Below are 17,962 nucleotides of genomic sequence, written 5' to 3'. Positions count from 1 at the left end.
TTCCAAGAGCCATTGATCTAAATTCAGCCTTTGCACTAGACCTTGCCATAACATTCTGCTTCTTACTCCTCCAAGTTATAAGATTTCCTCCTAGGAATATATAATACCCAAATGTAGATCTTTTATCAATTATTAACCTAGCATAGTTTGCATTGGTATGGGCTTCAAGTATCAATTCTTGCCTTCTTTTGAATAGGATTCCTCTGCCTAGTATGCCCTTTAATTATTGTAGAATTTTGTGTATTGCTCTAAGGTGTACTTCTTTAGGACTGGACATAAATTGGCTTACAACACTAACAACATATGCTATGCCTTGGCTGGTATGTGACAAATAAATAAGCCTTCCAACTAACCTTTGGTAAGAACTTTTATCTACTGCCCTGTCTTCTGGAGCATCACCAAGTTGATGATTAAGTTCAGTAGTTGTGTTAGCAGCCTTGCACCCTAGTTTGCTTGTATCTGTCAACAAATCTAGAATGTATTTTTGTTGAGATATAAAAATACCTTACTGAGAATGTGCAACCTCAATACCCAGAAAGTACTTTAGTTTACCTAGTTCTTTAGTCTCAAATTTCTTTATCAAACACTTCTTCAGATTTTCCATTCCCTCCAAGTCATTCCCTATTACTATGGTGTCATCCACATTGTAGTTTTTGACAAAAAAGCAACCCTCCTTGATTCGAAATTGACAAAGTATATGTTTGGTACATATGTAACCGCTCCATAGGAGTCAGTTATGTCTTAGAAACTGCCGAACAAGGCAGTGGGAAAAAAATATCCTAGGGATAAAACTATAACAAATTGTACTTTTTTGAGAATGAGAAAATCACACTGCAGTTAGAGTCTGTGGTAAGTTTCTGGATTGATATAAGGTTATAGCAAACAATCTAGGCACATGAAGCACTTTTTTGAGAGTGAGAAAATCATTGATAAGCACATTTCCTTGGCCGGCTGCTGTTGTTACTGTGCCATCAGCAATGGTTATCTTTCTATTACTCGGACAAGGTGTATAGGAGACAAATTTTTCGAAATAAAGGTCATATGGTCGGTTGCCCCTGAATCAATGATTCAAACGCTAGGAGAGGATATATCTAAGGCATTAAGAGTATGAGAAGAGGAAGAAATACTTGAAAGATCCAAGGTACATGTACCTGCTCCAGTTTGTTTTTCTAATGACCCCGGTAGGTTTTCCAAATTTGTTATTTTCTCCATGTTAAACTCAACTGGTGGTTGTGGTTCTAGGGAACTCTCTTCCTCAGTTTGGTGTGCATCTGCAATGCATGCTTGCCCCTGTCCCCTTATTTGTCCACTTTTGCCTGCTGGTCCTTTGCTTATTGTTTGAGGCTTTGCATGAAGCTTTCAACATTTATCTATGGTGTGCCAGGTTCCTTACAATAAGTACACCACAGAGTCTTTATTGTTTGATCTGGATCCATCCAATGACTTCCTTTCTTCGTGCACCTGATGTTCCAAACCAGGATTCTTCCTGCTTCTAGTCACTAGGGCTGATCCATTAATTGAAGGAGTTTCAAGTATAACTTCTCTCCTTCACTCCTCAGCATGGACAATGGCAATTGTTTCATTTAGAGATGGGACATCTTCTTTTCCCAATATTTGAACTCTAACTGCATCAAATTCAATATTTAGTCCAGCAAGAAAATCATAGATTCTGTCCTTTTCAACAAACCTTTTAAGTAGGGTTGCATCCTCACTGTACTTCATCTAAATACATTGATAATGATTCATGTCTTGCCACAATGTTTCCAAAAGATTGGCATATTCAGTGATGGATTGGTTCCCCTGCTTTGTAGCTGATACTTTAGTCTTAATCTCATAGATCTAGGCAGCATCTCGAACCTTAGAATATGTTTTCTTGATAGTATCCCAAATTTCTTTGGTTGTATTTAAAAACATTATTGTAGCACTTACCTCTGATAGCATAGCATTCCACAACCAGGACATCACCATCGAGTCTTCTACCATCTCAAGCATCAAATGTAGGATCCCCTTTCTTAGGCCTAATACCAAGTAAATGACTCAGTTTGCCTCTTCCCTTCAAGAATGTGTGAATTAACTAGGACCATTTTAGATAATTCTTTCCATTCAATCCATAGGCTGCCTATATATTCTGTAGCTCCCCAATGGGTGTAATGACTTCTATCGCTGCTAAAAGGTGCCTCTGAAACTTTGCTAAAAGGTGCCTCTGGAACATTACTAGTTTTGGTTGTTTCTGACATGGGTCCTTGGTAGAGGATTCAAGATCTAATGGGTGTTTACATGGGAGAAAGAAACGTCCTTACAAACTTACAGGACTCAAAAGTAAAGGGCAGAGTTGAAAAAAAGGATGAAATTATTAAAGGTTGAAGCAACGTTGCTTACTTAATATGTGGTACTGGTAGCAGAGCCCATGGCTTGCATAAAACTTTTGTACTCATTAAATGAAGTTATTATATTCACTTTTTTTGTGTTAATTTTGAAGTTCTTCCATATGATGAGGAACATTCCAGACTCTTGTGTTTATGGACAATTGAGCAACCTGGGCTCTCTCTATTGCAGTGATATCATCCCTTGCGTTTGGATTTCAAAAACATGAAATCATGACCTGTATCCAATCTTTGGTGCCTTATCATTAGATAGATGGCATTAACTCAGATAATTTGTGAATGAGTTTGATTGATTTGACTAGGTCAACTTCTACTTAACCAACTGTTTTCATATTCATATTGATATGAAAACAACTGTTTTCAACTTCTACTTAACCAACTTCTACTTAGCCAACTGTTTTCAATTCTTTGCTTTCATATTCATATTGATCTTTGGATGAATTTTGATCATTACCTATTTGGTCTTGTAAAGTTTTGGTTGATGGGAAAATAAAATGAAGAAAAGGTTCAGTTTTTGTGAATTTTGATGCTTTTGGTTGGTAGGGGACCGTCCATTTTCCATTTGCATGATCATGGTTGATGATGAGAGTTAGGGAATAAATTGTACTTGATCAAGCAGATGTGAATTCCTGCTCACATTTTACTTTGGGGAGAAATACCTGGCGGCAAGGTGATTTCCATTGTTGATGTTCACTATGATGGTATTCTGCTCACATGTTCTGTTGGCCTTAACTGAGTGCTGCCTCCAAAATTGCACTGAAGAACAGTTCTAACACACTTCCAGTGTTTTTTACCCCCTTGTTCTGTCCATATATGTGTGTGGGTGTGTATTTGTTAGTTTGTTAGTTTGTTTATTTATTTTGTTCATAAATATAAGATATTTTTCAGGATTTGATTCTTCTCTGCTCCCATGATAACAGGATGTTAATGCTTCAAATATAGAGAAGAACACGGCTCTTCACTGGGCTTGCCTCAACGGCCACATTGAGGTAACAGAGAGTCTCCTCATGCACATACTCATTCTTAATTCTTGTCACCCCGGCTTTTTTGAAGTTTTGAAGCCCAGATCCCCTTTCATTTCAGGTGGTTAAGAAATTGGTTTTAGCAGGGGCAAGCGTATCAGTTCTAAACAGGTGCGCTGATCTCCAAAACCAGAGTCATACACAGCTCATTTTGGTTACAGTTCTAGTTCTTGCCGTCACTTTCTCCCCTTCTTTTACTTGAATTGTTCTGGTTCTCTCTCCTTCCAATTTGATTTGTTGTGTTATGCAATGGCTAGCCATGAGCGGACACCAATGGACGAAGCAGTGAGTAACGGGAAGCTGGACATCGTTGATGCGATTAACACTGCAGTGGCACAAGTTGAACTTAGCAGCACGAGGGTTTCCTGATATGGGTCGGTAGTACTTCAAAAGAAAAGATGGTAAACTTTGAAGTGTAGTTTTATAAATCTTTTTATCTCCTTTTGCATATTACAAGCATTAGTTCAAAATCTCTGCTGAGTTAATATTTATAGTAGACAAAGTCATGTTGGTAATACAACTCTGCATTTAAAATCAATGACAGGCTGCCAATGCCATAGCCCTCTGTTGTTTTCTTTCCCTTCAGCTCCTTCTTGTTTGACAAATCCATGTGACAAGTAATTTCTAGTCAAGTTATTATATGAGGTTAACATGTCAAACTCTTACCATATTAGGTGGAGTCGCCTATATTAATTTTAACTAGCCCATCATTTTTATTTAGAGATGTTCATGAATAGGGTTCCTCATATAGTGAGGTAAAAGTTGGATATGTTGTTTTATCTTCCTGAGTCGGGTTGGTTTGGATTTGACACTAACCAAAACTGAACCAATCTTGGGTCCATAAAATTGAACTCAAAACCCAACTAATCCCTATATTCAAATCAACTCAATAAAAATTGGGTTGGGTTGGGTTAGTTTAGTTCAATTCTCAGTTCCAATTGTATATAGTAAATAAACCAAAATATCGATGCTTAACAAATGATTTGCATCCCACATAAAGCTAATTAAAAAGTTCAATTAAGAAAAGTCATAATTGAAAAAATAATGTTATTTTTAAAAAAGTTCCCACATAAAGCTAGGCTGATGCCTTCTTTAAAGTCTCCATCCCGAGGAAGTATTCATTATAAAATTTCAATATTAAGCTCTTGAAATATATTCATTTGTAGATAAGTTTGTAAGATTACCAGAGAAACCCCCTGTACTAGAAATGGTAATTTTTACCTATTCTGTGGTTTTCGTCCAAACTCTTCTTGATCAAAGTAGGTTTTCTCTCAATTAATTTAGGTTTAGATTTTGGGTTTGAGAAAAATTTAAAGTACGAAAATTGGGTTTGGGACGAAATGAGAATGGTACTCTCTGCCTTAACGCCAAACCTAAACTTCAGTGAGGTGGCTCGTGTTATGTATGTATAAAAGAAATAAATATTTTTAAATAAAAATTTATTAGATGACATTTAATAGTTGCAACTTATTTCTTTGTTGTTAGTCAATTTTTTATTAAAATGAGTTTGGATTGTTCGAGAAACCAATTATTATTTAAGGGTTATCAGTTCAGATTTTTAGTATTAATTTTTGTATTTAAGAACACTTTATTGACAGGATTTTATAACATCAAAACATAGTATTTGCTTATATAATAATATTTTAGGATACTATTTATATTTCAATTTGTAAGTTAAGTTTCTAAATTATCAAAATAGATAACAAAAAAATATTATATTAATTTTAAATTTTAATTTTACAATATTATTTGTGGATGGCTTAATATTAATTACAGTCATTTTAATTAGACATAGTTACTTATTCATATTTTAATATTATTTTAAAATAATATTGTGTAACAAAATAATAAAATTAAAATTTATAACATGAAATAACAAATGAGAAGATGAAATAATAACCAAATACAACAAAAAGAGTAATAATTATAAATATATGGATTATAGGTTTTAGAGGGTTGATATATTGCTCGCGTCAATGTTATCCGACACAAACTAGCAGAGGGGGTGGTTTGCGGGTCTCACCACCTCTCATGAAATTCACTCCATTTCTCTTAAATTGCCGAGCAATTGACATTCGCACGAGCTAGCAAAAGGTGATTTGTGGGCCCCACCACCCCCATACAACTCATTCACTTTCTCTTAAATTACTCGCGTCGAACAATTATTATGTTACCGACCAGACAACATAACAATTCTGATAGTCATATCCAATGCAATCCATCATTGTATTGTACTGCCGTGGGAACAGAGAAATGCTTTTAAAACTATGAAGATGGCGTTTGATACAATGAACCAATTTTAAGTGATGCTTTGGGCTAGGGCCATGATTAATCTAAGTTGGGCATATGATTAAACTCCAAGCTCACTCACATTATAGTGTTGTTGATCTAGGTGACAATATCACACGTGTGACCTCCAAAGAAATATTAAACTTGACTATTAATAATAATGACAACTTATTCTCATTATTCTTTGCCGGAGGAGTACAAACTATTTTGGAGCCCAATTTGCTTTTCAAAACTCAGTTAATTTTAGTCAATTTTAGTTATGTTGTGATAAATTTCATATCTAATAATAAAATTTTAGCATGGCCTACTATATTTAAAGGGGTTAATTATATCAATAATTATTTAATTTTATATTATATTATTATATAATCACTGAACTTTAAAATATTATCCATTGATTATTGATATTTTAAACTTGTTACTACTTAGTCACTAAATTTTAAAATATTACTTGTTAAGTCGCTAATATTTCAAAACTATTTCTCAATTCGTGAAGTTAAAATTCAGCGACTAACGAGTGACGGGTAAGAAACAATTTTAAAATATTAATAATTAACAGATAATCTTTTAAAATTCAGTAACTAGACAGTAATAATTTTAAAATATTAATAATTAACATGTAATATTTCAAAATTTATAAATCAAACAGTAATAAAATGTAAAGTTAAGTGATTATTGATGTAATTACCTCATGTGTTCAAATTAAAATTAAAAAATTAGTGTGCACCGACCAATCTAATTCTAAACTAACTAAACCTTGATCTGATCCTCAGCCCATCTATAGATTTTAGCTAATTTTTGGTTTAGTCCAATTTAGTCTGAGGTTGATAAATTAAAAATGGATTCGGATTAATATTAATATGAGATTATTATTTATTAATAATATATAATATATACATATTTTTTAAAATCTCATATTCAAAATAGAAAAGAAAATATTAAAGAACAAATTTGTCCGGGCATAACCCTAACTGATCCACCATAGACTATTTCACTTGGTTCCTCGAACTGCCAATCAAACTCCCAAAATTTAGTGCCATAATCCATCAAATGATGTGTGTTAAATTTTAGTACTTGTATTATGAATTATTATAAATCTAGAAACTGTTGGCAATTTTAAACCCAAATGTCATGTTTAGTATAGATTGTTGGCATGATCATTAAGCAAGTAGTACATGAATTAATTAGTGGTAACCATCCAGCCTTACCAATATATATAAGCTTAAAAGCAATTTACCAGGCGATCAAACAAAAAGAAAGAAAGAAATCATTTCTCTGTTTGGTACACTGATAAAGCACTTAAAATTTTATACAAAGTAGTATTAGTATCAAAGTTCAAATCAGTGCAAAGACTTAAAAAGGCACAATTATTGCTAAAAAAATAACATTTAGTTAAAAAATAACAATTAACGATAAAAGACAAATATTGTACAAATTACACTCAATGTTTAACTTTAAATATATATAAATTATATTCGTATACGAATTTACCTACCTAGAAACTGCACCTTAAGAATTGATTGGGGGAATCTCACACTCCAAGTAAATAAAAATAAATAAATAAACATATAAACACCACACTATTAATTATATATTCTTAAGAAAATGACTGTTCGTCCTCTGGTGCAAAGTAAACGGCCCAAGGTGGCGGCCTAGATCCTAGAGCTGCAAAGGATAAATAACTCGAGAGATGATCGTATATTAATCATTCCTAAGCCTTAAGCTTAGGTTTGCATTGTCTATTCTGAGTCCAATTAATTCTGATCATAAAATCCTTCCCCTTAAAACTCTAAATAATAAAATAATTAAACCTATTAGAATCCATGCATCCAGACAATGACTAAATGCCGCTCGTAAATTTTTTTTTTATTAGGTCCACTAATAAGATTTCACTTCTATGATTCTCTCTCTCTCTCTCTCTCTCTCTCTCTGATGAATGCAGGTGGAGTTGAAGGAACCTAAAAAGCAAACCAGTAATGCAGCACTAAGACCCAGAATCCATGATTACGGGTCTCGGATTAATTACTTAAGAATAATGATACTTGGCTACCTACAATTCATGGACAGACAAATTTTAATTTAATTTCCTCTCTCTCTCTCTCTCTCTCTCTCTCTCTAAACAGGCACCCAGGGAAAAGCAGCAACCCACAAAGACAAACAAATAAAAGCGGGCATCTCCACAAGCCACGTCCCCTCGATCGGGATGATGGCATTTCTTTTCTTCGTTATCATTATATAAGCACAAATTACCTCCACGGAAGCATCATTCTTCCCACAAAGAAGCAGCACCATGTTAATATACAACATGATTATGGACAGGAGAATCTATTATTAATGTAACCTCAACAGTCCAGACCCACCATAAAACAAACCATGATTTCAGATGATGCAGATCGGTGAAAAGAACAAGCCATGTAAAAGGGTGTCACAACACGACGGGTAAAATTATGCATAAAGAAAGATAACCCAGTTTAAGATTCATGTGATTATCTCAAGTAGGAAGATAAAGACGATAAGTTGTCATTTATAAATAGTTTAAGCGTATCAAATATACTTCAAGAAGAAAGTAAAGCATTGCTTCCAGTACTGTGCAAACTGTACATGGTAACCCAGCCATGCATCCATCTATGCATATAATTTTATGCGTATAGTGGCTACTAGTGCAGACAAAAGGCAGCAGCACCTATTAACACCGGGTTTCTCAACGAGAGGGATCTGTAACTCAACAAATCAATCACAACCCTAGAAGCGTATTTTAACCTGTCGATGATATGGGTTGGTCTACGCGTTAAAATCAAACATTTTGCAAAGAAAACTCGCATGGCATGGATATCTGTATTCCAAACCAATACTGGCATGTTAATTAAGCTAATGGGGACAAAGGATGAAAGACCTAAAGGCGTTCTTGCTCAGATTCATCCTACTTGCATTAGACTTTGGAAAAAGCATTAGTAGTAGACTGCATGAATGGTTACTTTCCAATTGATCAAGAAATGTTTTAAGCAAAGATGAAAGCTCTGACACATTATATCCAGAAGTTTAAACGAGTTGAATACTAGATATGGGATTGAACTGGGTATTTTCACACAATGACCGTGTCCATTACAATCAGCACAACTAACAAGTCATCAATTAATCAAGTAAATCCTTTATACACTTGATTACATACATACATGTATATATGGCACAACAAATGTTATGGCACAACTAACAAGTCAACTTAGTAAAGAGAGTACAAAAAATCTGGCACAAACAAATGTGAAGATGTCTTGCGGACGACAGTTGTAGAACCGCGACTAAGAGAATGTCACAACCCCAATACACAGGATAAATAGACTAGGAAACTAGAACTATATGTTATGGGAGAAGGTAGGGGGCTAAGATAAAGTATAACCACTGTGGTACGTATTATTGACTTGAAATGTCAAAAGGAGAAAAGAAATGAGCAAAGAAACTAGAAGAAAAGTTAGTAAATAGACGGTACAAATAATCTGTTGAATCTATTGCCAACCCAATATTTGGCTGCCATTTGTTCATATTTCATAAAGATCCATCCAGCACAGTTAAAATCCACCAAAATACTCTAATTCTCATTCTATACAAACAGAAGTTAAAGTAGGTCATCAAGCACACGCAAAACTTTTCTCATGCCATGTCCAGATTCAGTACAATTTCAACCCCCATACATCCACTTGGCATGTACCTCAACGTTTTTTATTTATTCATTTGATAAGAGGCATGTACCTGAACATTATAAAAAGAATAAAAAAAAAAGGGAGGGGGAACAACAACAAAATTGAAGTAACGTTGTTTCAACATTGGGTGTATCCTGCATAAGCCAAAAAATAAAATATTCGGGGGAACAAGGAGACAATACACGTGAAAGCAACCACGGCACAGAGAGTGAACTGATAAGGAATAGGAAAGAAGAAAGATATACAAAGAGATCACGAGCAAATTTATTCATGGTAGAAACAAGGTGACTATATAAGAGAGCTTTTGTAGTTTTGTATTTTGTAATTTGGTGGATTAATAAGGGTAACATCACATGTAAGGGAAAATGCTGGGGATTCATGCTCATCAGAGCCGATGCCATAAAAACTACTTAAATTATGAAATGGTTAGGTTTTACATCACACGAATTTTAGTTCAGCATAAGTTGGTGAATATTATTACTTCTAGCTAGCTGTTGAATTCTATAACTTCTGTTGCATCAACAAGTCGTTATTCTTTTAGGTTTCTAGTTCCACAAATAAATATCAAAGGAATATACACAATATCTGGAAACGAGGAGAAACTAATCAAGGACATAGACTAAAAATAAGGCTGATCAAATTAATACAGGAAAATACTTACCATGATGAGACAAGCGGCAATAAATAAATCAGAGTTCAAACAGACAGAAAAGCGAAAAATATATAGATAACACACGTCATTCTCAGGTGTCCACATTAACACATACCAAACAACTTCGTAAGGCCATATCATTTGCACAAATAAAGGAAAAGAGAGATCAAAGCAAAAGGTAGAAGATTATTAGGAAGCCACAGCTCTAAGACTTGAACACCGTGTAAGCATTTACCACTGACTCATCCCCCACCCTCTCACACATGATTACACAATTGGTTGAGGTAAAGAGACTTTTTTATAATATATAAAACAAATAGAAGCATTTCAACGTCAGTTTTTAAATTTGTCAATAACCAAACCTAACCATTTTCACATGCCCAATAAAGCTAGAACCAGAAGACAAGAATATTTGCAACATCTCCAACATTGATACGAGGCATTTCACAGGATGGCAATCCCACTACAAATACTGGTTTCAGTGTGGCATACATTGACAGTCTGAGGTATATCTTAGGGAGCAAGACAAGCAACACTAAAGCTGCCCAGCATGTTGTAAATAGTTAACGTACATACAAACACAAAGACAGTATTAAGTGTTGCAGTGATTGTTTGTGATGCAGAAAACAAGGCAAAAATTTTAATTTATAGAACTTTGTCAGCTCTTGTAAAAGACATTAAAGAATGGATAGAAGGCGATGCAAAAATAAAAGCTGAGTAAGCACTAGCCATTTACATTGTCTAATCCATATAAGTCAACAACTGTGTATACAAGAGGACAGCAAAAAGAGAATTAACAAGGTATAACAGTACCTCTCAAGAAATAAAGTATTATTGTAAGACAGCCAAACAGCCTAATGGGCAATATCATCTTAGCAGAAATGCAAAGTCCATACAAATAACATTGAAAATAAAAACACGATCACCATAACATCCAAATTTAGGAAGACAACTTGGTAGGTCGGGCCAACTACACTGCTTGTAGATTAACCAAATAGGGAGGCCAATTAAACAAGAGTATCCAAACTAAAGCACAATGGCAACTGGGCATTGAACCAAGTACAGAATGAATGCCTTCAAATAGAAATCAGCTGTGCAACAAAAATGTTTGCCGAGAGCAACAATATAAATTAAAGGGTATAGGAGGATCATTATGCTTATAATCATTTATGTGTTTGGTTGGTCTTTTTTGTTGAGTGGGGTGGGGGGGGGGGGGGGGGTTGTGTTTTCCTAACTGAGCAAAAAATAAAAAACCGAAAAAATCAACATAGAGGGTTGCCTGATTAATTAATGCTGGTAATGAAATTAGGAGCGAAAGCAACGGCCAACTTGAGCAAAACCAAAGCAAGAAATCATCATGTGTGGAAGAATGCATGCCATAGCCAAATTGTGCACGTCACAGAAATGAAAAATGCAGAACTGTGGAGTGGAGTGACAAGGACATCCATGTAATCATCTTCCCCCTTCAAGCAATAAATGATGTTGACATTACAGCTAGAATCCATCCTAAAGTCTAAAGCAGCGCAATAATGATGAACTGCCCATTAACTTCTAGTTGTTGATGAACTAAACCATAAACTAAACTTACAGCCCAAACCAACCCAAATGAGTAAATGGATTTTGCAAAACAAAAGGGTTTAGAAAACACATGGAAATGAGAACGCTAATAATGTAAGAGGTACTGGAGGAACTCATGTCATGCAATGAAAGGACTGGATATTATAATAGAGAAAACATTGAAATGAATACTGAAAAATGTCTAATCAAAGCGTGGAATAACGTTTACATCAAGACAAAATGGCAGCACAATAAAGATAGGCTCACGATACAGTGCTCGATAATGAATACTACTTTATAGACGGTGGATTTGACCTTTAGATAAACAAAACACTTGATGAACGTCGAAAAGGAAAGGAATAAAAACCAGAAAAAAGGAAGCAAAGAACATATATGTGTGTGCGCGCGTATCATTTCGAAACATTGAAATTAATTAACCAGTTCGCAGACCCAAACCAGATTAATTAGTTTGAAAATGGAGAGAAAGACGGGCATTGAAAATATAGACAAAATTAATATCATGTACGAAAGAAGAAAATATATGACCGGAATCGAGACGTGTTAATTAAATACACTGCAACAAGAAAAATTTTACCTCAAAGCTATTGATAATTAGTAGACAGTGGAGAAATTTAGACTACAATGTAACCTCTGAGGTGTGTTTTTTTGTTTCTTTTTGTAACATGGCCATAGACCCAGAAAGGAATTATAAGTTTATTTGGTTACCATAGCTGGAACCTCCGAGCAATCCTCCGCCGGAGGCGGCGTAAACGTCGGAGGGATCGAGAATTGGGGAGGACGACGATGCCCCATTCCTGCCGCCGCCGCCACCCAAATGTAGCTCGGAGATATTGGGGAAGGCATCTCTTTCTTCAACCCCTTGATCATAGAGGAATCCCTTGAAGACATGGCCGCCGATCTTTACAACGGCTTGATATGCGTATTCGTCATCACCATCGTCCACTGCTGTAACTCGAACACACTTGAACACAGCTGGGGCGCGTACTTGGCCTGGTAACGACTCTTTGAAACTTGCATCTACGCATAATTCAACACACCCAATTCAACAAAATAATCATAGTGGCTGCGAGTTCTCCTCGGGAAAATATTTGAAGTTAACATGAAATAAGAATTTTTGAATATAAGTTGGAGTGGAATGCTCGAACCTTGGTGGCTAGAACTGGTATCGAAGCTCCGAGGAGGAGTGTTCGAGGTTGAGGTATGGGAAGTGGTGGTGGTTTGAGAGGCGACGAGTCGAGGTTTCTTGGCGCCGGAGTTGGAACCGGAGGACCCGGCGACAGCAGCCGTTGCCGCGATGACCTGACGCTCGCGGCGGCGGGCGGCCGGAACCCAAGTGCTCTTGACGTGGGTAGCGCAATCGAAGCCTCTACTTTTGCAACAAGTTCTGCACCGGCGATGGCTGCAATCTTTCTTGGCCTGATTTCCACAGTCTTGGCACGTCGTTGCGGAGCTCGATGAGCCACCAATCCCGCCGCCGCCGCCGCTTCCGTGCAGCATATTTGCCTGGGAGCTGTGTTCGAAAAGCATGGATTTTTTCAGGTAATTTGATTGTTGGGTTGACTGTTGGTTCTGCCAAAGATGAATTCCGCTACTTCGACCGCGATTGGCGTTCAGCATATCCTCCTCGACTCCGATGTTCGCCGGAGCGAGGCACGGAGCGGCAGTAAGGAGAGGAATGACGCCGACCCCGACGCCGACACCAAGGGCGGTGGCGGCGCTGGAGCCGTTGATTGCGTGAGGATCGGAAATAATGGGATCGTGCTGGCTATTGTGGTGGAAGGACGAGGCCGGGGCGACGACGAAGACGTCGCGGAGGCCCACCATGCCCATCTCAGATGGGAGGCCGTAGTTGATTTGGCGGGGAGCAGCGGCGGCGGAGGAAGAGGGCCACATTCCAGCCCCGGTGGCGGAGGCACCGGCGGCGGGGGTGGCATTGAAGCCGAGGGAGAGGTCTTCGGTGGCGCGGGCGGCGGATGAGGAAGAGGTGGAAGCCACCCAGTCTGCAAAAGCGCCGGAATCCGAGGGCAGCCTCCTGGTAGTAGCCACAGCTGCAAGCTGATGATGATGGTGTTGGTGGTGGTGGTGGTGGTGGTGATGATTCTTCCAATTCCCGGCGGCTTGAACAAAATCCAATCTTTTCCATACATCAGACAAAAGAAATAAGTTTCAGTGGCATCATCTTCCTTCCAAACAAAACTCCGAAAAAGAATTGGAAATGTTTAAACAAGTATCTATAAATATATCTATATAAATATATGTAGGTCTTATGTATGTGTAAGAGTGGGGTCTCTGAATTTGAATCAGAGGAAAGATTTGTAGAGAGAGAGGGAGGGAAAGAGAAGAAGATCTTGTGGGTCGATGAGTTTGTTTTGTTTAGTTTCTCTCAAGCCATAATTACTGCTGATTGATACATATATAGAGAAGAAGATGCATACAGAGAGAGTGGGTTCTGTGGAGTGGAGAGATAGTAATACGACTCCTACTTACCACTGTCACTTGCTTTTCTGATGAAAAAGTTTCTTTGAGAGAGGGACTTCTGAGCTTCTTGGCCAGTGATAACAGAAGGGCGAGAAAGAAAGAGATAGAAAATGCAGCAATAACGACCCCCCTTCTCTCTTTTCCACCAGCCAGGCCAGGCACCTATCTATCTATCTATCTATCTATATATACATATATTTCTTCTCTCTGTAAATTTTGCAGCAGCAGCAGCAGCAGCAGTTGGCATCATCCTTGCCTTCTTTCTTCTCGACCTTTCTCTCTCATCATCATCGTCAACAGCAGCAGCAGCAGCAGCTTCTCCTTCTTTCTGTTTCTTCCTCTTCTTTCTTCTCTGAGTTTCTTTCTTTCTTCTTTCCAAAATCCCTCTCTCTCCCCCCTTTAGGAACCGAAACTGAGGTGGGTTCCTCTCTACCTCTCACTCACTCTCTCTCTCTCTCCAATAATCACACTAACTATAGTTATAGAGAGAGAGAGAGCATAAAGACTTTTGTTCTCTAGTTTTTGTAAGCTTATGGAGGCCCTAAAGTCACATGACATCTCTCTCTCTCTCTCTCTCTCTCTCTCGGCCAACTTACTTCTTCCTCTCCTCTTCATTCATTCTTTCTTTCTTTCTTTCTTTCACGCCATGCATCTAATTCCCCAAAAGCGCGTGAACAAATTCACCTGCTATAGTATTCATTCATTCATTCATTAGTTCATTCATTCTAAAGAAAAGCTTCTTCCCTGTCTTTCGGTGTCATTGCTCTATTGTTTCCATATTTATATAATTATATTTATATTTATATATTATATATATTGTATGCTACCCATCCTATACATACATATATATAACCACACAATTAAAATTTTAAATGAAAATTACTTTTAAAGAGTGTCACACAACAACACTGTTATCATCATTTACATTTCGTTTCAATTTTGTCCAACCAAAGTTTAAATTAATATCTATAAATATATATATATATATATGAAGTGTGACATCATAACAATAAAATTATTCTTATTTAGAGGTCAAGGATTGAATCACAACAGAATAATAATAATAATAATAATAATAATAATAATTTTATTTTTAGAAAAGAAAAAAAAAAAAAAAAAAAAAACTTCTGAAATTCACTCTGCTCTTTCTTATGCTGCTAAAATTCCACCTATAATTGATGCTTACCACTAAGGTCAGGCATCAGACCATAATATATAAATATTTCACACGAATTAATTAATATTATCATATTAATAAATTTCTTAGAGTAAATTGATTCTTAATCTAAGATAGATTACAAAAAGCTTACAATGATTTGATATCATTATCATTGTTTTAATATCTAATATACCCACTAAATATCAACATCATTATTTGAATATTTTTATTAATTTAACATTTTTTTTTCACATAACACTAATATAATATGGCATATTTCTCTCCATCCTTTTCTTTTTTCTTTTTTTTTTTCATATCTCTAGCTACTAAAATATTATTTACAGCTCTCCACTTTGTTAGTGTCACACAAAAATACTATGCAACTTTCTAGACTTTTTACTATGCATGAAAACTATTAAAATTTAACTCAAACTTTAGATTTGAGATACATTAATTTAACTAATATACTATCAAATATGATGTTGCTAAAGCTGAACCCAACACAATAACTGTAAGGGTTTTTTTTGTAAGCTTTCTTCTGAGTTCATTTCGACAATCAACTTAATATTTGATAATTAAAGAAACAAGTAAAATGCGACAAAATAACAAATACTATAATCTTAAAATACTTACCCATTATAAGATAATTTAGGGTTTTTATAACTCCTAATTTTGATTTGAGCTGTGATTCTCGTCGAATGTCTTAGTTGGGGTGTGACATTTGATACAAATAAGGCGTGGTGTTAAGATTTTGAACTTATTAGTAGAGTTATGTCCATTCATTATCAAAGCAAAAGATCTTACCATATAACAAGTTTTAGATGTTTTTCAAATAGTCTAGATCATCCAAATTATGCTACGCATCGATCAACCTTTTATTGGTCCACGTGGTGCCTCAAGATTGATTGGTAAATAAATTAATTACCTTTATCCAAACATAATATAAAAGGTTATTCAAAAAAAAAGTATAAAAAAATTGTAGAAATGAGGAATGAAATTGTCAACATCATGTTAATTTTTTCGTGAGTATAGTTGGTGAAAAAGTGAGATTATTTTGGTTGTAATTTATCAGTTTTGATGTCTGTTTTTGTGGAAGATTGGACGGTTATAACAATTTTTTTCCCAAAATAAATTTGTTTCTATAATTAGATTTAATTTAATTTTAGGCTATGTGAAATTGTGAGTGGTCAACAGACTTGGTGATTATTATTATTATTATTATAAAAAGGAAGGGAAGGGGAGGGAAGGGTAAACCTATAAAAGCAATAACAATAATGATTTTTCATAGGATGAACCTCATATGCCATTTGTCACATATTTCATTGGCTTGTTTTAGTCCATCCTCCTAAATTTTGTAACCTAGTTAAAACACGAATAATATTAGAAGTTATAATTATATGTCGCATTTTTATTGGAGAAGATGTTAGGTAGAAGAGATAATGACACATAATATCTTCTTAACTTTTTTCAATAAAAAAAATCACATAATTGATGACACTATTATTAGTCATGACTTTTAATATTATTCTTAAAATACGAAAGAATTCTACCTATTTATCTTCAACAAGCTACGAACGTTCTTACTAACAAAGAATAACTTTCAAATTTTCTTAAATCCTCTATGTTATTTCTAGGACAGCCCATCAAATCAAAGTTAATAATTTCCCAAGACATAAATTCTGCATAATATTTAATAATTATGGTTACCCTTTTTTTTTTTCGAGTACAAGTAATGACTATATATATATATATATATATATATAAAAGTTAGGTGATTGGTAAGTGTTAGATGAAAACAATTTGATACCAAATGAAATTCAAACCCTTAGTCACACACACAAGCTGTAAAGAAGATATTTATGCGAAATCCAAGTCTGGGGGAATATTAAGAGAAGTACAGACACGCGCTGCAGAAGCGCGTGGTAAGGTGAGGAAAGGAGTAGGGGCTAGGGTAGACGCTAGGGCTAGGTTTACACCAATAGTATAATCTCTCTGCATGTTTTACATTACCACCCATTTAAATGACCGTTAAGACAAAACCTATGGTGATTGCCAAGTTAAAACCACGCCCTACCCACTCCCGCGACTACCCAATCATCTTGCACTCGCTTCCCCTAATGAATGCCCCTAAGGTTTTACAAGTTCATAATTAATTGATAATAATATACATCTTGGCAACATTTTTCGCAATTATAAATTAATTTTTTTCTTTTAAAACCCATAATTGTTAATTTATCAAATCAAACTACATTAATTTTTTTTTGGATAATATATTATTTATTTTTTAAAAAATATTTAAAAATAGTCACACGATCATATGATTCATTTTGTATTTAGAAAAATCATCATGAGAAAGTAATAAACATTACTCATAAAGCATAACTCAATTAGTCTTTCTCCAAAGGGAATTGATCCAATTAAAGATAAAATATTTTGATTAGAGAAATCCCTCAAAAGCACATAACATAGCAACTATACAATTTTATTTAAAGAAATGGCACTTCACAACTAACTCCTACCAATGGAAATATCTGTGGCCAAGAAGAAGAAGAAGAAAAGATGGGCGCATGCTAAAGGGTTAAGGGTGGTGTGAATATATATATATATATAGATAGATAGATAGATGTGAAGGGAGGGAATGGAAGGGGGGGGGGGGGGGTGTAGAAAGATGTGATTTGCATATGATTAGGTTAGATTAAACGTGT

The 17,962-nt window shown here is 35.5% G+C and overlaps 2 protein-coding genes across 2 annotated transcripts in view; one reads left to right on the top strand and one right to left on the bottom strand.

Moving 5' to 3' along the window:
• Positions 1-3,985, top strand: part of LOC127812110 (uncharacterized) — a 34,925-nt gene extending 30,940 nt beyond the window's left edge. The window contains exons 4-6 of the mRNA XM_052352440.1: positions 3,305-3,373; positions 3,468-3,517; positions 3,664-3,985. Coding sequence (XP_052208400.1) covers positions 3,305-3,373; positions 3,468-3,517; positions 3,664-3,775 — 231 coding nt within the window. The 3' untranslated portion in view covers positions 3,776-3,985. The remainder of the gene's footprint in view (positions 1-3,304; positions 3,374-3,467; positions 3,518-3,663) is intronic.
• Positions 3,986-12,120: 8,135 nt separating this feature from the next.
• Positions 12,121-14,712, bottom strand: LOC127789114 (protein LATERAL ROOT PRIMORDIUM 1). Its single transcript, XM_052317904.1, has 3 exons — positions 14,108-14,712; positions 12,766-13,754; positions 12,121-12,637 (listed from the first exon to the last, which is right to left on the bottom strand). The coding sequence occupies exons 2-3, from the start codon at positions 13,511-13,513 to the stop codon at positions 12,306-12,308; spliced, it is 1,080 nt and encodes a 359-aa protein (XP_052173864.1). The 5' UTR covers positions 13,514-13,754; positions 14,108-14,712; the 3' UTR covers positions 12,121-12,305.
• Positions 14,713-17,962: the final 3,250 nt, after the last annotated feature.

The sequence above is a fragment of the Diospyros lotus genome, chromosome 1 (assembly GCF_014633365.1).
Source record: "Diospyros lotus cultivar Yz01 chromosome 1, ASM1463336v1, whole genome shotgun sequence".
In the NCBI taxonomy this organism is placed as follows: Eukaryota; Viridiplantae; Streptophyta; class Magnoliopsida; order Ericales; family Ebenaceae; genus Diospyros; species Diospyros lotus.
Note: the sequence above shows the minus strand (reverse complement) of the source record. Positions and strands in the feature narration are given on the sequence as shown.

Coding starts and splice junctions, on each gene's coding strand:
- LOC127789114 (XM_052317904.1), bottom strand. CDS start 13,513: ATGTGGCCCTCTTCCTCCGCCGCCGCTGCTCCCCGCCAAATCAACTAC. Junction 12,638..12,765: donor TACCAGTTCTAGCCACCAAG/GTTCGAGCATTC, acceptor AATTATGCGTAG/ATGCAAGTTTCAAAGAGTCG.